General features: G+C 38.4%; 1 protein-coding gene across 5 annotated transcripts in view; it reads left to right on the forward strand.

Moving 5' to 3' along the window:
- how (protein held out wings) overlaps nucleotides 1–24,291 on the forward strand; it is a 43,217-nt gene that overhangs the window by 11,179 nt on the left and 7,747 nt on the right. For all 5 annotated transcript variants that reach the window (XM_017151984.3, XM_017151988.3, XM_017151985.3 and 2 more), the window contains exons 3-6: nucleotides 13,675–13,808; nucleotides 20,161–20,277; nucleotides 23,477–23,617; nucleotides 24,009–24,105. In XM_017151984.3, the coding sequence (XP_017007473.2) occupies nucleotides 13,675–13,808; nucleotides 20,161–20,277; nucleotides 23,477–23,617; nucleotides 24,009–24,105 (489 nt within the window). The remainder of the gene's footprint in view (nucleotides 1–13,674; nucleotides 13,809–20,160; nucleotides 20,278–23,476; nucleotides 23,618–24,008; nucleotides 24,106–24,291) is intronic.

Here is a 24,291-nt window from a genome sequence, read left to right on the forward strand (position 1 = left end):
TCAAGGCAAGACGACGACAACGAAAGGCGGCAGCTTTGGCTTTTGTTTCAAAACGAGTTGTTGGCCACACTTCAATGTTGGTCAAGCACATTACGCTATATACACACAATTACGTGTTGGTGGCTTTTGAGTACATAATATATCATTACTTTTTGTTTTTGGGTAGGTGGTGATCAAGTGGTGTTGGCAGAGAAAGAGGTTTTTACCTTGGTGCCTTGATGACTGGTCTGTGTCACACGGCGTATGGGCGATATAATCGATAATAAGACAAGACTTGCCATCGCTTTTATTCGATCTATTAAATTTAGGCCGCATCGAATGGCTTTCGGCTAATTATGGGCGAGGAGAAAAAATATTAGAGGCATGACATAAGCGGCCATAAGTTGCCAGATCCAAAAACGGCAGCAACTGCAACTTTCTCCAAATGCCATAAGCTACAAATAATTTTCCAATAGCGCAAAGCAAACATTTCTCAGGCTCTTTTCGAAAATAAATATATGTTCAATTTCCGCCAGAACACAAGCTGTGAGTTTTCAAAACAAAAATTTATAAATTTATAAATGTACATTGTGCTCGCATAATTCCATACATATACTGTTTGTAATAAAAACAAGCCAAGGGATAACGAGAATTTGATGGAAGACAGCCGTTTTTATTTTTCTTTGGGGAATCATGCCGTGTTTACACAGGTTTCCGAAACTGACCGAACGAATTGTTGTGTATTTTATATAAGAAAAATTAATCAAGCAAGGTCCCAATGCAATGGCTAAACTCAAACAAAACGAAAGCAATTTGTTGTAAAATCATAATACAAGAGGTCGTGAACTCTGTGGTGGCTCGTCTCTGGCCCCCAGAATCATCATTCTTGTTTGTGTTCCCCACACGTAGTCCGGAAAAGTCATTCGGCTACTCCAGAAATAAACAAGCCAGAAGCGATGGCAGCTCGCGAAGAGTAGCAACCATTTCGTCGGAGTGTGGGGCATCCTATAAATATGCTTAGAAATAGAATAATGGCCCCGAATCAAGAAAATAACAAAAGTAGAATGTGGCTAGAAGAGTTTTTTCCCGTTGATTGAGGTGTTCAAGTTCCTGAATTCAACCGTTGAGTGCCTCCATCTTCAGTGGGTTTAATCTTTTTATGATTCAATGAAATGTTTGAGGAATGTTGAGGCATATAAGGTGTTTTCTGATTGATGTTTTTAAAAGGGAAACAAGAAGAGTGGACTAAATTTAAGAAGATCTTAACTTTAACAAGGCTAAGAATTAAGTTTAAAAATACTCATAGGTTGATCATTTTTGATAAAACATATCCTTAAAAATAAGATAAACCTTTCCAAGTTGTTTTTAAGCTCTGCCATAAATCCATCTTTCATCACATGTTTGCATTAGATCGTAAATTAATTTCCCATCAACGCCATCGCATTGTGTTAATCTTATCTAATCTGGAATATATTTTTTCCGTTTACTTGCAGGTGAGTTTCCTTATCTCCAACGTACAGTAGCGCCTCCGACAAGAACAAAATGCCGTCGGCCGTCGGTGTAGGGGTAAAGCCACTAACCTGATTGGTTGAGTACACATATCGCCTATTAGCTATACTAGATATTGTTAGCTTTTAATTGGTTTAAGCAGCCATTGCAATCGGCCGACACGGCCGACGAGTGAGGAGCAAAGGGTGGCCACAGCCCATCATCATATCATTGTTGGTTGAGCTGAGTTTTTATGAGCCCCGGGGCCATAAAATCAGCAACAGTTAATTGCTTTATAAAAATGGGCGCGTGTGTCGTCGACGACTACCGTTTCATTAGCTCGTATTTTGTTTTTTTTTGTGACTAACCCGGCAAATGAGTAAATTGTCATTCATCTCTCGCTGCCCCAACTGAGCTATGAAATTTATGCACTAAAGGTTTCAATTTTATTCAGATTTCTTCTTATTTTTTTTTTTTGCCTGCCAATAACGCATATTGAACTCAACCCTATTTGTATGTATTTCTTTGGGACAGGGTCAGGGTGTGGCTTCCTGCTTTGGCGAAAATTTTATCGACGCCCTCGTCGTGGGCATTCATAATTTGGTCAGCTATTTTTGCAACTCGAAGGCGAAGGAAAGGTATTGAGAGATGAAAAAATAAGCTTACAAAAATGTTTAAAGACCAAGAAAATATCTGAATTTTTAAAAATGAACCAATTTAAAGGTATCTTTAAAATTTCTTTACTATTGGCACAGAATACAATCTGAAGTAATACACTTAGGCCAGCTTAAGAAATAATTGGCTTCCCAAACGTTTAAGTCTTGCAACCAGTTAGACCTATTTTCAGTTTTCGTTTAGGGACTTCATTTCTACTTTTCCTCTGGCATTTATTTTGCGGCAATTTACGCATTGATTGCATATGGGCACTTCCAAAAAAAAGTCCACCAAGCCAAAAACCTTGAAACTTGAATAAAACATATTTCCACATGATTTTGCCCCGATATTAGTTTCTAATTAGTTGGATACTGAGCTTAACTACAAATTTGGAGTATAGTTTCATTATTTTTAAGACAAACCCCACCAATATACGCAAAAATCAGTTTTTGGCTATTTTTTTGTTATTTTTTGGACCTTTCTTCTGTTGTTAATTTATCCTATAGGAATGCTAATATGTGACATTTTTCTGTACTGAATGCTTCATTCACATGCTAAACTATTAAGTTAAAAGCAAAACATCCAGCAATTGAGAGATAGAGGTAAAGAAATCCGCTTTACAAAACAGTCGGAAAAAATGTCCCGAGCGACATGTCCCGAGCGAATGTGGTTGAAACTGCATTAAAAAAAAACGGCAAAGAATTTTTGAGTAAAACCAAAAGCATTTCACAGCGACATGTTTGAACGACATTCTAAAAAAATCGCATTCAAGTATTCCATCAGAATTCGCTAATTTCTGGTGTTGTATGAACTTCCCCGAAATCCACTTCTATTTTTGTCCCGAGCGAATACGTCAGTTTTTTACCGATATCTTAAAAACTAAAAGTGGTACAAAATCAAGATTTTTACCAAAAATAGAGCTTGGGAAGGGTGAAAAGAAAAGCCCATAATTAAAATTAAAATCCATTGTTATACAATTTTTATTCAACTTTAAAGGTGTGCAAATGTCCCGAGCGACATTTTGGAAGTGCCCATATTTATTTGGTTCGTTTTTGGGGGTTTTCACCAGTCGCCGACCCCTTCTACGTGGGGGCATTTTGCTGGAAATTGTGCTCATGGGAACTGATTGATTAGCGGCTAGTTGCTTCGCTCGACTCAATGCCTTCCAGTGACAACCGCTGCACCACCAACTCAGCCATAACAACAACCACTGCCAGACATTTGCAATGTTTTTTGGCAACGACAAGTTGCAGTTTGCAATTGATTTAACTCTGTTGTTGTTTTTTTTTTGGTTTTCGCCAGCTACGTATTTTCTTTTGGCCAGCAATTTTCCAAACTTGTTTGTTTTCTTTGCTAGCGGTTGCCCTCGGCTCTCACGAACTGAAGTTGGTCCAGTGCGGATTGGTTATTACGCCGGACACACACTTAATGAGCCGGACAGCTGTGAAACTGTTTGTTTCTGCTCGTGACTCAATGCATTTTCAGTGGGATGAACCGGCAGGTCGATGTGAATCACTTCAAAAGTTCGCTGGAAATGTAGAGAATTATTTGTAATTATTTGTTACGTTATTTGACCTATTTTCTTACGTTTAAGGCAAGCAGAAGGGTGGGCTTAGGGGTAGATTATTTCCTTTATGTTTATAGTATAGTAGGGGACTATCAAGTATTTTATTCTACCCAGTAATAAAGTCTTTTACATCACAGATATAAATAATTTTGAATCAATGCCAGAAATAGAGATTAATAAATCATAAAAAACCCTTAAACAATATAGCTTCTGGGTATTGTATCGAATGTATTTAAGAAAAATTAACTCACAATGTGAAACCAAAATACCCAAGGGTCTGATGTTATTTACCTCAAACCTTTTGTTCCTCGTTAATTGTTTGATTGCCTGAAAGTCGATTGTTTTGACACGTATTTAATTTCGTCAAAGTGTCTGCCAATGGTGATTGAATGTATAGGGCAAGCCAAGCCCATTTCCCCCTATTTGATGCTATTAACTGATTGTGGCGGCTCTGCAAGCTTAATGTCATGCTGCAAGGCTGCCCCGAAGTCGTTCGCACAGGTATTTTCTTTCATTGTACCCCACCTGGGGGTACCAAAGTACAGACATGTGAAAAATCGCTGTAATCTGCTGATGATAATGATGATTTGCCACCCACATGAATGCTGTTCGAGGCGTAACATATTTTTGTGCCTGTTTTGTGGGCCTAATGCTGTTGACTTGAAGTAGTGCGTGTGTTTGCTTTTCAGCCAACAACTTTCCATTTTGCCCCATTGTCTCTAAGAAACTGAAAAACTGAAAGTTCAAATTGAACATTTCACTTCCTTTCGATTCAGCCAACACCTACCTCATCCACAACTCATCTTCAAGTTTAAGACTCATGAGTAAATTCATGAGGCATTCTGGCGTGACTCGGAGCAGCAAGTTCATCAAAAATGTGGAACAAAGTGGGTCTGTGTGTCTGCGACATGTGAAAAGCCATTTGGCATTGTTTTTCCGTCGCATTTTCATGGATTTTACTTTGACACATTTTCTTTTTCGCCATTTGCCATTCGGTGGTTGGTTGTCACATGCTGCTCCTCCAAATCTTTGGCTCCGACAAGATTTATGATGTGGGTGGGGTATTAATTTTAATGCCCTTAGAGACAACGGGACACTGCGATGAGCCATCGTCACATTGAGTGTCCATTAAATTTCCGCCACCTTTTTCAATATTTCTTTACGGTACCTAATTAAATGGGAATGGCTACTAAAATCCGGCAACAATAAAAATATGTATATAAAATGCGAAAATATTTCGGCTTATTAGCCAAAAATTAGTCACGACCCGACGGCATTGTGTACGATTAACTAAGTAAGTACCCTGAGATGGTAATCGCTGCGATTTATTAGCAGAACGACTGGCTGACTGGTTCCAGGTGTCGCTTAACATGAGCTGGTAACAACGTTTTAATTTCGCTTTAATTTCAATTGAATTAGCCATGATATATATTTAATTTGGTTAACAATGATGATCATCATCTGGCCAGTGCGAAATGTTCACACATTTAATCTTCTGCTGGATTTTTATTTGGCTTTCGCAAAACTTTTACGGACCGTCAATCCTCATTACATTCTATGGGGATGACTAATATAAGTTATCGAACCATCTAATAATAGAAAGAACGTTACTTTGCAAACATTCTTACCTCTCAAATTGAGCAAGCTGTCATATTATTACCATAATATTTATTTGCCTTTTGTTAATAAAGCAAATTATTATTTTTATGGCATTACCAACGTTCATATAGGCATATGTATGTGTATAACTTAAAACCAGACCGGATAATTGTTAACCGCAAAAAGAGCATTATCGGCGACAAGCCCCAAAATGTATGTTTATTTAAGCGTCACACATAAAATACGATAAAGAAAATGCTGGCGAGCGAAAAATTTGGTTTATTTAACTAACAATTTGTGTGTTATTCCTTGTTATTGTTAGTTTAATGTGCGTTTTATCATTTCTGTATTTGTTCAAGTGTTTACCCACTGAAGCTAGCTATTTCCGTGCAAAGCGCAATACCAGGTGAAGATTTATTCTTGCCGTGATTTTTTCTCAATTATTTTTCACGTCGAAAAATCATTGGAAATATTTCACGGTGCATAAATAAACAATTTGCAATGCAAACCATTTGCGGAATTCAAAGGAAAACATTGTGTGAAAATGCGGACGTGTTAAAATGAAAATACGTGCATTTAAACATTTTGTTTGGTGAGTCCTTTATTAAATGAAAATGTAAATACAGAGTACATGGGTACCTAACCTATTTCCAAAATGTTTTCTATTAATTTTTAAGCCAATTACATTTGTGCCAGGGAAGTCAGGGTGAAGAGCAATTTTACAATATGAACATTTTCTTTGCTTTAGGTCACAAAATAATTTTCTTTACCATGTTTGCTCAGTGTTCGCTTGTCTGCATTTAATTTTACTTGCTTCCTTTGTGATCAGAAACAAATATATTTCACTCCTCACCTCTGATGATTTTACGCTTTAAGGAGCACTTCGTCCGTGGTTCCTTGTTTTATCCGATGGTATTTTCATTTCCTCCTCTGCGTTTGTTTTGCTCGCAATTCGTATTCGTTGACCTATTTTTTTACGGGGGCATTGTTTTTATGTTTTTCTTTTAGCCCTGTTGCTGCTATGTTTTCCGCCAGCATTAATTGTGTTTTCTTTTGTTTTATTTCACTCTTAATGGTTGTTTCTGTCGGTGAGTCAACGGAATCGTTTTTATTTATGTTTCCATTTTTTTTCATTTTCCTTCGCGACAACTTTCAACAACTCTTGTTTTCTGTTCACCAAATGTGGGTTAAAGTCCGCCGGATAAAAAATGACGCTTGCATATGCAATTTAAATTTTAAAATCATGTTAACAAAACTTTATGTGTCTCGAGAAAAATCAGATGAACCAATTGATATATTAATGTCGTGCCAGAAGTGATACTAAATATATTATGGAGACCATGGAACTTTGAGCGTGTGAACCAAGCTGCCACTGACAGCTTTATGATGGTAGGAATTTATTAATAAAAATGCATAAAAAACTGTCATTGCTGTCGCTGGCTTGGATGTAGTCATTAATTAGAATGCTGAAAATATATTAAAGCACAAAAAGAGAAGCAAGATTAACAAATGTTTATTTTTGCCTTGATGCGAAACGATTGCAATACAGTGCGGGCTATAACTTTAAGGTTCAAGGATCGATATTTTGGATTATTTGCCTAACAAATTGGTTTGAATATTAAATGGTTTATTTACCAAGTAAACATGTTGACTGCTGTCGCTTTAAATTAATTAATTATATCTTGCTAATTTCTATATATGGATTACAATATTTATAAAATCTTTGCTGACTTATAATTTAGAAACACACTGTTCATTTAGAAGCCAATGCCTTGCGGCAACCACAAACCGAAAAGATATGCACAAAATATGCAAAAATCCACAGAAACCGAATAATGAAATTACTTGAACGCACAATAAACATTTTTTTTTCTGCTTTGCTTAAATGCGAGTACAATGCGAAATTGCAAATGCGCCCAAGGCCAATGGAGTTCATGACGAAAAGCAAATAAAAACCATAAAATCAAATACATTTTGGCGCTTGCCAAATATGCGGGATCTGGCTTAATTGCAGCTGAACCTTAAACGTTTTCGAGCGTTCCGGCCATTTCTGGTGACAATTTGTTAAGACTCCCAGCCCACACGGACAAGACAAACGGGCGGACGGACAAGACTGACGGACAAAACGACGGAGGCCGAGACAGAAACCCAAACGATCGCAGTTGACATTGTTTTCTTGGCTACGAAACGCCCACACGCTCATCAGCTGGCAGTCATCTAATTCGTGTGGTATGAATGGTTTTGCATTCATAAATTAGCCGCCAGATACTTAGATATGTGTCGCACTCACCCAATACATTGTGTATAAATAAATGTAGTATATATACCCCTGCCTTACCATTTCCCACCTGAAGTCGTGATCCAATGCAAATTGTTCTCCCAGCTTAAAACAATCAATCAGCGCCGCTAAGCTGCTGAGCTGAGCTCGGTTTTAATTTGGCTTAGAGGTGTCTGCGCCATCTGTCTGGCATATCTTATTAGATTGACAAGTTTAGGATTCGATAAGTTATATCCTCTTGGTGTATTTGGTGCGAACGAGGTTTTCGCTAATGGAGAACCGATCAAGGGTGTCGAGATATGCTTATTTTACTGAGAATAATTAATTTTATTTTTTATATCGAATTTGTGTCCGTTGAGAGTATTTTTACGAAGGTTCTTTAAGACCGTTTAAAAATGTTCCATACATATATCTCAATATATAATATATACATGTATAATAATCTGATTCCACATTAATATTCCCGGTACTATGTACACATTTTATGCCCTACTTGCTCGCGGACATAAAGAACCCTTGCCAAAAAATCGTGGTGCATAAAATTTGACAATTTATTGACGCTCGACTGGTTATCGTTCTCAGTCGCTTTCGCATTTGTCTGTTCGTGTTTCTTGTTGCTTGTTTCTTGTTCATCATCAAGTGCAGGAGGCTAAATTTAAAATTCAAATGTTGCAAAATGCGCCATCCAAGCAAGGCGGGAAATGTTATGTGTTATGTTCGCCCACCTATTCTAGAAGGGCGAAATCGCTGAGGAATCTCTAGATTTGTGGTCGATTCAATGCTGATGATGTCACGCTGAAATTAAACAGGTCCCCATCCTTCTTACCCACCACCACGCCTTATCCAACCTTGAGCTTTACCCATTTTTATTCTTAGTCGCTTGACTAATAACACTCCATAGTTAAGGTTCGCCATAAGTGCTATTGTGGGGGCTGGCTATAAAAAGAGCGCAGAAAAAATTATACAAAATGATAATAATACTTGAACACACACGCAAATCAGCAGTGTTTTTTTTTCTCTACTTGGGGTGCCAAATTTGGTAGCTCCGTCCCTGGCCATATATAGAGGTCCAGCGAGTTGGCTAAAAGAGATATAGAGTCATAAGCGCGCGCGGTCTATGTAAATTATGAGTCGCGTTGCGAAAAAGATGCGGAGATTGCCTTAAAAGCACAAACGACTCAAGACTTGTTAATGAATAAAAAGATCTTTCATTGATAATTATTAGATTGGCACTGCTCTCGTTCTCCCCGCCCACTATACCATGTATATTTGAATGTATTTGCCCGGTTCCGCCGAGTTATGCCCTAAAATGGTCAGTTGGCAACAGGTGATCTTGAGCCAGGGCTTTAATTATAGACTCCAGGCCGAGGCTCTGACTAAGCTGCTATTAATTAAGCCGCCTGCGCATATGGCAGTGACTTGATTATTGTAATTTATCTAAATGCCGCTATCAATCCAGCCATCTATCTATTTGACTTGGCCCCAGAAGTGAATCAGTGACTCCGTCATCGGTTCGCTCGTATGCAAATGCAATTTTACACCAATTTGGCCCGGCTTATTCATCTAATCTGGCTGCACAATCTTCGTGCCACTGCCACACATCGGTCACGTTGCAGATTGAATAGATGTGGATGCGGATTGACACTCGCTCGATTAAAATTGACAGCTGTCATGATTGCGTTTATGCCAATGGCTCATGGGCTTAGAATCACCGAAACGATGACGATGATAATAATGATGATGATGATGCCACCGATGGAATGCTCTACTTGCGTGTCGCAGTAAATTACACGAAAAGTGGTCAAGCAAATGAAAAGTCTTTCTGGAGAGCTGCTCTTAATTGTGGTCGAGGGGAAAATCTCTTCCCCATCTCTATCAATAATCATCGAGTCAAGTGTTTAGAGCGACTCTGCTCTGCCGGTTCCTCAGATTCATCCTCCTCCTCTTCATTCCGGCTCTTTTGGCATTTTCTTTATGGGTTCTTTGGCCCGCAATGAACTCTGGAATAGACCGTCGTTTCTTTTTCGCACCGCTCGGAAAAAGTAAATTTAAATTTTGTGCAATTTCTTTTCGTCTTCTTTGTTCGACTCTGGCTGCTCAGATTTTTTTATTTGAAATTTTATTTATGAAATTACTTGAACGCACAATAAACATTTTTTTTTCTGCTTTGCTTAAATGCGAGTACAATGCGAAATTGCAAATGCGCCCAAGGCCAATGGAGTTCATGACGAAAAGCAAATAAAAACCATAAAATCAAATACATTTTGGCGCTTGCCAAATATGCGGGATCTGGCTTAATTGCAGCTGAACCTTAAACGTTTTCGAGCGTTCCGGCCATTTCTGGTGACAATTTGTTAAGACTCCCAGCCCACACGGACAAGACAAACGGGCGGACGGACAAGACTGACGGACAAAACGACGGAGGCCGAGACAGAAACCCAAACGATCGCAGTTGACATTGTTTTCTTGGCTACGAAACGCCCACACGCTCATCAGCTGGCAGTCATCTAATTCGTGTGGTATGAATGGTTTTGCATTCATAAATTAGCCGCCAGATACTTAGATATGTGTCGCACTCACCCAATACATTGTGTATAAATAAATGTAGTATATATACCCCTGCCTTACCATTTCCCACCTGAAGTCGTGATCCAATGCAAATTGTTCTCCCAGCTTAAAACAATCAATCAGCGCCGCTAAGCTGCTGAGCTGAGCTCGGTTTTAATTTGGCTTAGAGGTGTCTGCGCCATCTGTCTGGCATATCTTATTAGATTGACAAGTTTAGGATTCGATAAGTTATATCCTCTTGGTGTATTTGGTGCGAACGAGGTTTTCGCTAATGGAGAACCGATCAAGGGTGTCGAGATATGCTTATTTTACTGAGAATAATTAATTTTATTTTTTATATCGAATTTGTGTCCGTTGAGAGTATTTTTACGAAGGTTCTTTAAGACCGTTTAAAAATGTTCCATACATATATCTCAATATATAATATATACATGTATAATAATCTGATTCCACATTAATATTCCCGGTACTATGTACACATTTTATGCCCTACTTGCTCGCGGACATAAAGAACCCTTGCCAAAAAATCGTGGTGCATAAAATTTGACAATTTATTGACGCTCGACTGGTTATCGTTCTCAGTCGCTTTCGCATTTGTCTGTTCGTGTTTCTTGTTGCTTGTTTCTTGTTCATCATCAAGTGCAGGAGGCTAAATTTAAAATTCAAATGTTGCAAAATGCGCCATCCAAGCAAGGCGGGAAATGTTATGTGTTATGTTCGCCCACCTATTCTAGAAGGGCGAAATCGCTGAGGAATCTCTAGATTTGTGGTCGATTCAATGCTGATGATGTCACGCTGAAATTAAACAGGTCCCCATCCTTCTTACCCACCACCACGCCTTATCCAACCTTGAGCTTTACCCATTTTTATTCTTAGTCGCTTGACTAATAACACTCCATAGTTAAGGTTCGCCATAAGTGCTATTGTGGGGGCTGGCTATAAAAAGAGCGCAGAAAAAATTATACAAAATGATAATAATACTTGAACACACACGCAAATCAGCAGTGTTTTTTTTTCTCTACTTGGGGTGCCAAATTTGGTAGCTCCGTCCCTGGCCATATATAGAGGTCCAGCGAGTTGGCTAAAAGAGATATAGAGTCATAAGCGCGCGCGGTCTATGTAAATTATGAGTCGCGTTGCGAAAAAGATGCGGAGATTGCCTTAAAAGCACAAACGACTCAAGACTTGTTAATGAATAAAAAGATCTTTCATTGATAATTATTAGATTGGCACTGCTCTCGTTCTCCCCGCCCACTATACCATGTATATTTGAATGTATTTGCCCGGTTCCGCCGAGTTATGCCCTAAAATGGTCAGTTGGCAACAGGTGATCTTGAGCCAGGGCTTTAATTATAGACTCCAGGCCGAGGCTCTGACTAAGCTGCTATTAATTAAGCCGCCTGCGCATATGGCAGTGACTTGATTATTGTAATTTATCTAAATGCCGCTATCAATCCAGCCATCTATCTATTTGACTTGGCCCCAGAAGTGAATCAGTGACTCCGTCATCGGTTCGCTCGTATGCAAATGCAATTTTACACCAATTTGGCCCGGCTTATTCATCTAATCTGGCTGCACAATCTTCGTGCCACTGCCACACATCGGTCACGTTGCAGATTGAATAGATGTGGATGCGGATTGACACTCGCTCGATTAAAATTGACAGCTGTCATGATTGCGTTTATGCCAATGGCTCATGGGCTTAGAATCACCGAAACGATGACGATGATAATAATGATGATGATGATGCCACCGATGGAATGCTCTACTTGCGTGTCGCAGTAAATTACACGAAAAGTGGTCAAGCAAATGAAAAGTCTTTCTGGAGAGCTGCTCTTAATTGTGGTCGAGGGGAAAATCTCTTCCCCATCTCTATCAATAATCATCGAGTCAAGTGTTTAGAGCGACTCTGCTCTGCCGGTTCCTCAGATTCATCCTCCTCCTCTTCATTCCGGCTCTTTTGGCATTTTCTTTATGGGTTCTTTGGCCCGCAATGAACTCTGGAATAGACCGTCGTTTCTTTTTCGCACCGCTCGGAAAAAGTAAATTTAAATTTTGTGCAATTTCTTTTCGTCTTCTTTGTTCGACTCTGGCTGCTCAGATTTTTTTATTTGAAATTTTATTTATGTGGCACACAGCGAAAGCGGGGAAAATAAATAAGAATATAAGCCAGTAGCTGGCTAGATAAAAATATCAAATATAATTAATTTAAATGCCAAACAAGATGTTCTTCAGAGTGCTTATTCTGCATTCAACAGGTCAAGAAACTTGTACAGGGACATTTATAATCAAAACATATAAGAAATTTGTTTAGAAAAATATCTCTTTAAATTGTTTTATTATAGAATATTCTTTGAATTATTTCAGGTGTTGAAATAGTTGCTCAAATAATAATACAATTTATTTAAAGGATTTCTGTTGTCAACAATCACATACACTGTCAAAGAAATCAGATAACCGTATGTCAAAATGTTGACATTTAGTGAGAGAAGTCAGGCATTTAATTTGATGTCATTTAGTGGCAGATTCTTAAATCATTTCTGTGACATATGATGCAGTCACCTTTCCCCCCGCTCCTCTCCCCTCACGCCCTTTGGGGCCAACACACCCAGCACAATTACCCACTTTTAGTGACAAATTGTCAAAGCACATGCCAAAGACAAACAATGCAATTGAGCTTATGCAAAACTAAACAACACCAGCAGCAGCAGGAGGAGAACACAAAATGTTGATCATATCAATTCGAGAGCCCCTGTCAACTGACACAGTTGGGGGTTGAAAAGCCCCACCCCCGCCACTGAAAATCACCAGAAGTGTGAATTGCAGGGGGCTCTACAGGAAGGTGGAAGGAGGAGGGGGCGTGGCACATATGACCTCAGATTTAAGGGTCGGGGGTGGCTAAGTATTGTTCATAGTTACGATGATGCTTGGCAAATTATGGCATAATTTGTTTAAATATAAACCAAGTGATTTCATGGCTTAGCTTAGGTTTAACCTAATAAATAAGTTAGAACTGCAGTCGATGGCTGGGTAAACACATTCAGACGCCGTTTTATTGATGCTAATTTAGTAGCTTTTCCACCCAGAGGCAAATTAAACGTAATTTAATACAAGCACTTAGCTAAAATGACAAATTGAGCCGCACTCGGTTGAAGTGGAGGCAAAGAGCCTGCAATTAAAATTATCAACGCTTTGTTTGTTTGCCTTTCGTCTGTGTATTTATTGCGCTCGGAAATAAATAGAGGCAGTCGTAGAAGTAGATTTCATAATGATTAGAAACTAAGCATATATTTATTTGGAATTTGTGGAACAGTTTTAAATTGAAAGAAGATGTATTATGTAAATTCAAAGTGTTAAAGAACAGTAAAAAACTGATAGTTATTATATTAAAAAATTGAAAAAAATAACTTATAAAATATAACTTATTAAAAAAAATATAACTTATTATAAATTGCTAAAACTTAAAGACTCGTTTTCCAATAACTTGCGTTCTTAACTATAATTCCCCATTTTAATCTTAAATCTCTTTAATCTTTTTCAGAAATTGCACGCGTGCGCGCCTCACTGTTCCAGATCAATGGGGTCAAGAAGGAGCCCCTGACTCTGCCCGAACCCGAGGGCTCGGTGGTGACGATGAACGAGAAGGTCTATGTGCCAGTGCGCGAACATCCAGATGTAAGTGGTCCTAGCATAATGACGATAACGAATAACGATGATCTAATTTATGGATTCGCGGAGAGCACACGACTTCCGTCAATTAGAATTGACAACGCGCTCAGTGAGCAACTGGGCTACACCGGAAATGGCTTAAAGGTGTGCCAGCGGCTATGAATGTGCCGAGGTGTATCTTCTCCGCCGCCGATAGAGTCAGTCATCTGTTAAGTTGTCTTGGCGGCAAAGACAGGCCCACAAACAAGATGCCAAATGCAAAGCTCCGATTGCACCCTTCCACTTCTCCCTATAAAGCCTGAGCCGATTCAGATACAGATCGAGCTGCAGATATATACGCGTACAAAAATGGGTTAGACAAAATCATTGAAGCGTTTTAGGAAGTCGTTTGACGGCGTTCATTCGTTTCATTTGTCGCTCATTGTAGGCGTCGGAGCAAGTCACTCCGGCCAAGCCCTGCCACATTAGAATTTGATTTAATTTTATGCAATTTAAAATGTTTCCCTCCTCTTCTCCGTTCTCCCCGCCTTCAGACATGTATATTTCTTTTGTTTTTCTTTAGTTTTGTTAATTTGGAAATTGTTTGGGCGTAGTTTCGTTTTTTATTTATTTATGGCCTGACAGCAGTCGCAGTGGCGGAACTGAGGAAATTTATTTTACTGCATGACACACTTTGCTCTTGATGTTTATGTTTTTTTGCTTCGTTTCGTTTATTTCCCTTGGCTTTTTATTTTCTCCTTTTTGCTTGTGATCCAGATAAATGCATAAATTTAAATAGCATTAATTAGACTCGAAAGCATTTCAGATCGCACTCCGTTCAATGGTGTCTCTACTGATGTGGCTTCTGTTCGGCAGCTGTTTAAATAATTTTCTTTGCCAAATGGCGCCAGTTCAGGGCGATTGGGTGGGGCGATGACCCAATCAAGTGATGTGGACTTAAACGATTTTTAAATCGATTTTAGTACTCCGGAATTGTAACACAAAAAATGGCAAAGATTAGGTCTACATGAAAATACTTCAGACTTTAATAACTATAATGTTTATTAATAATAGTAATTCTGAGTAGGAACCTTTTTTCCACAAAAATTAATGTGTATCCAATGCTGCTGGTCAGAAAAAAAATTAATTTGCCAAGTCAGCAGCACTTACAAAGGTTATAGAACCTTTTGCCTTTCCTCACCATCGTAAAAACTAATGAAACCAAAGTGAAACATTTCTCACATCTGCCATTCAATTAATTATCGCCGGCCGTTGCATAAAGCTGATATTCTAACTCACACGAGAGTAAAGCCGAGCGAAAAGATAACCCAAAAGTAGACAATCCAACATTAACATAAAATTGGACTTTATTAGGGCTAGACCCAAATGAAATGAATATAAATGAGTTAAGGTCGTAAATTAAAAAGAACATACATAATTTAGAGAAATGAGGAGGATGCCGAGAGTGAGACAACTTTTGATGATGTTGTTTCATGTGTTTTCAATGTTTTCCGATTTCTGTTTTCCAAACGAAACCTGGCACAGATCTCTAGCGAAGATTTACGGCCAGAGGGCCTTAGATTTTTCCGCTTGATTTTCCAATATTTCAGGTGTTCCGATCTGTCTTATTTTTGTGAGGCCCCTCAGATGTCGGGTGTTTTGTGCGGGCGTTTTGAGCGCTGCTTTCTCATAAATCATCATATTTAATTGCAATCATTTCGGGAGGCAACAGCCTGCAATAACTAAAAATTCGCATAGGAAAATGTCGGAATTTTCCTATGGTCGCCAGTCGAATTTCGAAAATGTGTTTAAGCAAGACAAATGGCGCTTTGAATAGCATGGAAGTGCAACAAGTTCGGGGCAGAATGTTTATTGGTTTGTCGGTTTGTTTGTGCGCGCCCCGTCATGGGGCATAAATTTCATGGCATTAGCGCAGACACCGCCAGTCGCAAATAATAGCAGTTAATAATTTATAACGCATTCAACAATGTAAATACAGATTTGTCAGCTGGCCGACAGGCCGACTACAACAATACGCCATGTAAATGGTCAACAATTTGTCAACCTGCCTCCAAATGCAGAAGAGATGCCAGCGAAGATATATGTTTTTCTATGTATCGGCTGAATCTTGTTTCTCTGGACGTGTCCAAAACATAAATGCAACTTAATTAAAGTCCCCAGCAAACAGCCGGGGCATTAAAACAGTTTACAATTAATTACAGCCAACTATTAACGCTCCACGTTTTCTATGGGCGAGCATCGGTGGTCCGCCTTTTTCCATCCACATCCCCAGACATCCGTCTCGTTCTCTCCGTTGTCCGCTGTCAGCGCTCATTGCTCATACGCCCCGTGGCGCGTCATGCGACATGCGACATGTTGACCCACTGAGCCTGGTCAGCTTCTGAGTGATTTCGCTTCGTACAGAACTCAAATTATGTTTGACATTTTTTCTATATTTTCGCAAACTCATTTTCCGATGCTTAAATTTAAACATATGGAAGAGGTACAATTAGATGGGATTGGGGGGGGGAAATAACTTTACGGTGAGACATCGAGGTTTTATGGAAAAATAGTGAGTGTATAGGATTCGATAGAAGGTAAATTTTCCTCTTCATTGTGATGAAATAAATATTGCGAATCCAATGGATCAATTAAAATGTAAAAACACTTTTAACTTCAGGTAATTATGTTTAAAATTACCTGTAGGCACGAACACCCAAGCGATCTGTTTGGAAATTAATTAATCAATTGTTAATCGATCCCATTGAAATGAGTGAAATCCCCTTCCGCTGATTAATGTTGCGGTCACACCCCCACACAGGCTATTTACATCCCACATCTGTGAACCATTTGACATTCGATTGGTGTTAAGGTCATTCGGCTATTAGACTTATCGATCAACTGAGAAATCGCGGTCATATTTAAGCCAAATTATATTCGAACGGCAGCCCATCTCAGACTCAGACATTGTGTTGATGTCTGCCCAAATCACCTTATGTTCGCTGGTGTGCTGTGTTGTTTATTGTCTAAGCCGTTAACACAAAAGCCAATTAATCTACAAACTGCAGCAAATTAGTCATAAACATTGAAATGCTAATTACGTGCAATTTTTATGTACATTTTCGGTTGTTCGGTAATTTAATAGGTACAGCCCCGAGTGACGGAACAACAAAAAGAAAACAACAAAATCATATAAAAACGACAACAAATTGTGGCAAGCATTATTTTCAAGTTAAATTTGCTGCTGTTGTTTGTCATGTCAAAGTTTGATTTATTTTTCCGTGTAATAGACGAGCTTTTTGTGTAGCGTAATTATGTGTGCTAAAGTGTATCTCTCTGTAGATGCATACCTACACGCCTTATATGTACTCTATATGCATAGTAGTAGCGTAGCTCTGGCTGGCTAATCTATTTGATCTATGCCGACCCCAGCCTTCGTTGCCTATGCATTTCTGTTTCCAATTCACTCGCGGGCGGCTCAAATGAAAAGATTCTTAAAACCCACTGAGTCACACGGGCAACGCGATTAAAATCTGAACACTATAAAGTATAATGTTCTTCTACTCAATCTCCTCAGATCCTAATGAAAAATTCCAAATATTCTCTTTGTGTGTGGTTTTCGTATGAAAAGTTTTGCGCACAATTGGATGGTCTGTTGTCATGGTCACCTGTTGGGTTGGGGTTTCTTATCACAGCTTCTCGTGTGTTTGTTTGTTTGTTTGTTTGTACTTTCCTTTTCAGTCATTTCGGTGCCCTTTGTATGTGCGTCGCAGTTCGCTTATCAATTGTTTGTACCTTCTGCCGTATTGAAAATTGCTGTACGTATTGTATAAATATAAAATATTTTCCTTACGCCCTATCTGAGCTCACAATCTGTAAAATAAAGCAGCAGCAGCCTCCGCTCTCATAAAAGCGCACTTCCCCCGGTACCTACATATACCTATATGTATGTGTACACTATACAACATTTATTTGTACGCTTCACTTGGCTACACTCCACTTGACTTGCCTTGCAGCTCCCGTTGTCATCTGCCTTTTGTCTGTTTACTACAGCACTTTTGGCTCAAGTACGCGGGGAAAAGGTCAATACAATATTATTGGAGACCCAAAGTTCCTAAGAGTTTACATTGACGGAGAAAAAAATATTGGTTATTGTTGAGATTATGAAAAAAAAAAAAATATTTTTTTAAAAAAATCTTTTTTTTGAACAATTTTTAAATCTTAAAAAATACTCTTAATTTTTTCTGTGTACACCTTATGCGTGACGTCTGGAAAAGCACGCGTGCCACTTGAGGTCGCGTAATTGTCGAACAGCAGGAAAAATCAGACAATGGAGAGGAAAAGGGTTCCATATTATGCTACCGAGAATTCTAAAAATACTCATGGGTCTACCGTTTGAATTGTGCATTTGCAAGGGAATTATAAGTATAAATTATTGTCTGGCCTTTTTATGCTTATTTTGTATTCAGAGTTTTAGATTTATTAAAATTGTTCAGCTTCATAATTGCCGTGACATTAGTGTTAGTATTTATTGTTAATAAAAACATTTATAATTAATTTATAATCAAGAAAAGGATTATTCTTTGAAGTACACTACTTGATCCATTCATTTCCAATGCTGGATTTTTAATCTTTATTGCCTCTCTTATGAGTTTTCTTTATGGAAAACTCCTCTCTGTTCGAACTCCCCCGCAGAAGCACTGAAAAAACACAAGAGGCAAAAGGGAAACCCTTAAAGCACATTCATTTATAATTTATTTGGCCACTCGTATTTGTTTGGCATTCCACAATATTTGTAGAACGCAAGTGGCCGGGCAACGCGTCGTATGTGGAATCCGTTAAGTGCAACACACAAAGGGGGGAGAAATGGGTTTTAATTTCCGTTTAATGGCAAATGGAAGAGATCACTTGTGCAAACATTGCGTTGAGCCAGGGATTTTTAATTAAGCAACTGATACGGGGCCGATATCCAATGCAAATATTGTCTTGGACTGCGTTATTATAATTTTCTGCGGACCTACATATGTATGTGGAAGCGTTCGTTTTATTTGGCTAAAGCAACTTTCTCGCCATAGGTTGGCCACATTTTCTGTGTGGACTTCAATGGAGGTTAAATGGTTTTTCGCAAAATTTAATTAAAATTGCCGGAGCCATTAGGCATTAACTGCATTCTTCGCGGCAATTTTCAATTGATTCGATCTCAGCAGTGGCAGTTGCAGTTTCAGTTTCAGTTGCAGATGCAGGCTCTCAGATACAGATACATTCGGACTGACTGACTGACAACAGCTGCTGCTGCTGCTGCTACTTTGGCTTTGGCTAACTGCTGCCGCCGGCTGTCTGCTGTCGATGATCGCATCGCTGTGCACTTAACATCCCCATATCTCACATCCCATCACATCATCGCACTCGGAATGGGTCTCCAGACGAATGTGGGTGGGTGGGTTTGTGCCGAACCCCGGGGCCCCGAGACCAGAACTAGTTTAGCCCGCAATTTACAATAACTCAGATGGAAATGGTTGTGATCTAGCCAATAAATCTAATTTATCGGCCTGCCTGCGGGCCAAGTGGTTGTTGCAATCTTGGCAAAGTATATGATAATTGGGCGCCACGGCAGCTTACAGTTGGTTGGTTGGGGTCACCTCATCGCTGATTTGGGCTTGGAAACGTTGTTGGCCAACATGCCATAGACGTCCATCATCATCGACAAGCGCGTCAAAAGATTTTTGCACGCTCCGCTAATAGTTTAAGCAAAATTCTTTTGAATGTCGCCGACTGCTACACAGCGAGAAATGTATTTTGCGGTGATTAATTTTATTTACATTTTAAAAATATTTGTTCTTTAGTACAAAAATGGTTTTAGTCGAAGGTTATACTCTTTAGGAGAATCTAAATAGTTTCTTTTAAACTTCTTAATATTTATTTTTTCGAGTGGCACTCACTGACTTGCTAACTGAGTGACTGCATTTGGCTATATGCACAAAGAGTTTGTGTGTCTATCTGGCTGATTGGTTTATCGTGCCAAATTCAGGCGTGTCGCCGCGGGTCATATTACGTTCGCCCATTGTTGTGCCCAAATGCTGGGGATTTTGAAGTTCGGATTGTGGGTTGTGGGTGACTCCAGCCTTCAACGAACCGAATCTGACCAGCGTCATACGCTTTAATAACTTCGACTTTGAACAACAACGACGGATCTGGCCTGGCATTTATGCATCCTGAGTCACGAGCCGATCTAATGCGTTTTAAATTTGCCACAAAACTTTGAACTTTAGACCAAGTTAGCCAGTTAATTAGATCGTATGTTGATTCGCTAATGATTTCCTCTAATTTCGACCGTCTAATTTATATCTCCCCTACAATTTCATTTTCATTTCCATTTCAGTTCAACTTTGTCGGTCGCATTTTGGGACCCCGTGGCATGACCGCCAAGCAATTGGAGCAGGAGACCGGCTGCAAGATCATGGTCCGCGGCAAGGGCTCCATGCGCGACAAGAAGAAGGTGAGTGCATCGAAATTCCGAATTTAAAATTCCAAATAGTTGGACAGGAAACGAGCCCAAGCGGAACGCAAATTTCTGTGCACATTCCAAAGATTTTCAGCCATTAGCCGAGCACTTCAATTTCAATTTTAATTATCGTAAATAGTGCTCGCGAGTTTGGTACGCTTGGATATGAAAATTCAGTTGACAGTCGGTTTCCGTGCCAAATGGGAATTATTCTTAATTATAAGGCGAAAAATATGGCCCTCTCTTTGTGCCTTTGGGTTTTTATTTCTGGCTAAGAGTGCCATGCGGCTTAATTTCAGAATTTTTAAATTAATTTAAAATCAGGCAATAGCGTTATTGTATTTTTAAAACTATTAGAAACAAAATAAATTATTATTTATTATGTTTTAGAAAGTTTTTTGAATGACCAAATAATAATAAACCAATTATTAAATTTTTTTAAATGGGTAAATATAATAATCTTAAAGAGTACCTCACAGTCAAATTTATCGTCTGAAAAATGCTCTCACTTATTTTCTTATACCTACCCATACTTATATGCGTATCTTGTCACTCAAAATTCTCTGATGATTTAATTTCCCCTGACGAAAAAAAAACATGTTAAATACTAAGGAAAGAAAGAAAAATGAAACGAGTGTCTCGAGACGATTAAAAGTATTTTTGTAATTCATAAATGTGGCGGGCCAAATGAGCGGCAGGCATACAGAAAGGCAGACAGTCAGACAGGAGAGTTTTTAAGATTGCGAAGATTTTGTTGCAATATTTTGATAATTTAGTAGAAACGAATGAGAGGACTCCCACACAAATGTCTGATTCATCGCGAACCGAAAGATTTTGGTCGGTGACACAAGTGAAAACCGAAAGAATAGAAATGTTCTGTTTACTTGCACTTTGTAGATAGAAATAGAACCGACAACCGATGAATAAATTAGTCATAGTGCATGGTTTTTGTGAGGTGAGACCCCCCTTTTCTAGATTTGCTCAGGTTCTCTTTATTTCTTTTGCTCGGCCACTCATCCGAAGGTTGTCCTCGATTCCTGATAAAACTTTTGCCGGCATTTATACGGCAGCCAACTTGACAGTTGTTAATTTGACGTGGAATTAGCACTGGACTTCTTCAAAAGAATTTCTATCCAATTTGATCCTAATTGATTATAAATTGTGGGTCACCAAGTGCGCTAAAGAAGAATGAGCAAAAGTATTTATTATATTTCAAGCACGTACGCCAAAACTCTTCTTGCCCCAAGTAATAACATCAGTGAAATGAAAAATTGCAATAATGTTTTTAGTGCGGCGTAACACGCCCACTCCTAATCGTTTTGTGCCCATTAGCGCTGTTGCTTATAGATTCTGATTTAATTTTCACATTTTTGAATAGTTTATATATTGAGAGCAGCGAAATTGAGGTGAAATGATTGAATCATTGAGCATAACAAATCAAATAAAAACACCTCTTAACGAGGTAAAAAACTAGTGACGACCGCACCTTCAACATACAAAAGTTCTGATATCAACATTTGTGACGAAAAATTATTACACTCGTCATTAAATAGACTTTCTAATATTTTCTCATTCGGCCCGCCCTAGCAAACTATTCCAGCATTTTTCCCTTCACAGGCATTTTCTATTGCAGCGTGTCGAATGAGAAAATATTAGAAAGTCTATTTAATGACGAGTGTAATAATTTTTCGTCACAAATGTTGATATCAGAACTTTTGTATGTTGAAGGTGCGGTCGTCACTAGTTTTTTACCTCGTTAAGAGGTGTTTTTATTTGATATCAGAAGTTTTTGTTTGTTTACATTTGCTCTCATAGGAGCTAATATATACATTTAAATTTAAATTGGTCAATCATAATTTTTAAACTATTGTATTTTAACAAATTAAGTTAAAAAGGCGTTGAAGTATTTCAAAATACCTTTTAATCGAGGTATAGCACATGTCTGTACCTTTAGTAGTGTAGAACTTACAAACTAACGAAATTTAGCTATTTTTAGCTTTTTCCCGCTAAAGTAGCGGCTTTTTCCAAAAGTCGTAGAACAAAAGATTCCTATATGGAACTCTTAAGTGCAAATTTACTGATTCCATGACCCTAAAATACAGTTCGGATACCCTCCCACAAAATTCAATACTCAGGGAGCGTTAATTGTTCGAGCTGGCAAAAGTGGCTATTTTCGTATAAAAATAACTTTTAAACGTGACTTTTTACAGTAATGTGTTATATACCAAAATTTAAGGAATCTCAAGGGCTATACAGTTTAAGGTTTTAAAGAAAATCGTTAGAGCCGTTTTTGAGAAAAATAAAAAAAAGCTAAAAAAAAAGTTTTAAAAAATTGTCTTTTGTTCATATTTTTTTAATTATTACATTTACACAAATTGCATATAGAAGGCGTTTATAGCATTTAAAAATACCTTTCAAACGAGATGCAGCACAAGTCTGTAGCTTTAGTAGTATAGAAGTTACGGCTTTCCGATTTTTAGCTATTTATAGCTGTTTTCCCGCTAAACTAGCGAGTTTTTCCAAAAGTGGTAGAACAAAAGTTTTTTATATCGATGTGATGAACGTCATATAAAATTTTCAAAACTTAAAAAACATGTTTTGGACAAACTGACAAACTGACAAACTGACAAACTGACAAACTGACAAACTGACAAACAGAATTAAATTTTCATTTTGGGAAGACGAAGAAAATCTTATTTTGGCTATAACTTTTGAACGGAGCGTCGGATTTTGACAAACGACCCCTCATTCGACGGGTATTTTCAAAAGGAATACAAGTAAAATATTGCGAGGGGGCAATTATCCCCACCGGCCCCAACAGCTCCAAATTTCGAAATTTTCACTTTTTTACTTTCACCGCTCTCTCTCCCAAGCCAATTGATTTTCTTAGAGTCTTGGTATGCAATCCTGTTAGTTTTTGCAATACCTTTCGATAGGTGTATCATTCATTATGATCGGACCATCACAGTAGATTTTCATTTCTTCGTGTATATATAGTAGTCGCCTTCGCACACTCTCCTGGTGCGCTTCGTCACTACATGGACTGCCGTCCATAGTGATAAAATCATGCTATTTTTGGGTTGCACATTTTACGGTTTTATAAATTCTTGCCATGGTAAATAAATGTAATATTGTTTTTTGAATACCTACATTTTTTGTTATGTTCGCATGTTAAATATTTTCCATTTTCCAGGAGGACGCCAACCGCGGAAAGCCCAACTGGGAGCATCTGTCCGATGACCTGCATGTCCTGATAACCGTCGAGGACACCGAGAACCGTGCCACTGTCAAGTTGGCCCAGGCCGTTGCCGAAGTTCAGAAGCTGCTCGTGCCGGTAAGTGTTTGCCAAGTGGTTTTAAAGAACGAGAGCCCTTCAGAAAAGCCAAGAGTAAAACGATATTTGCCTAATGTATACAATTCATAATGCGCCCGCGAAACAGCTTAAAGTAAACGAGTAAAAAGTAAACAGAAAAATTAAAAACAAATGCGTGTTGCCTTCCCCACCTCCTTTGTCTATGTTAAATCAATAATAAATTATTAAATGATTTCTCAGCTAAACTGAATCGAATGTTAACCAATATAATTAATAATGAATTTTCTTATATTATTTCTCATTCTTTCTACCAACAAACCTAATCTGCTTTAATGTATTCCGTTTAATACATTAAACCCAAAATCCAAACAAATCAAAAACAAAAACACAAAACATACACTCGTACTAACAGCAAGCCGAAGGCGAAGATGAGCTAAAGAAACGTCAACTTATGGAATTGGCGATTATTAACGGCACTTATAGGGACACAACAGCGAAATCTGTCGCAGGTATGTCAACCAAAGCCTCCCTATACCTACTATCCATCTAAAACCTAAAAATAACCTAACCAGATCTCCACTCAAACATAGCTAAAAAACACAAAAGATAATATAACTACCACGAGAACTACCAGCTAAAATCGAATGAGCGAGAAGCTAACCATTAACGATTTTGCAAACTGAACCGTTAACGAA

Source organism: Drosophila takahashii, chromosome 3R, assembly GCF_030179915.1.
Source record: "Drosophila takahashii strain IR98-3 E-12201 chromosome 3R, DtakHiC1v2, whole genome shotgun sequence".
Taxonomy (NCBI): domain Eukaryota; kingdom Metazoa; phylum Arthropoda; class Insecta; order Diptera; family Drosophilidae; genus Drosophila; species Drosophila takahashii.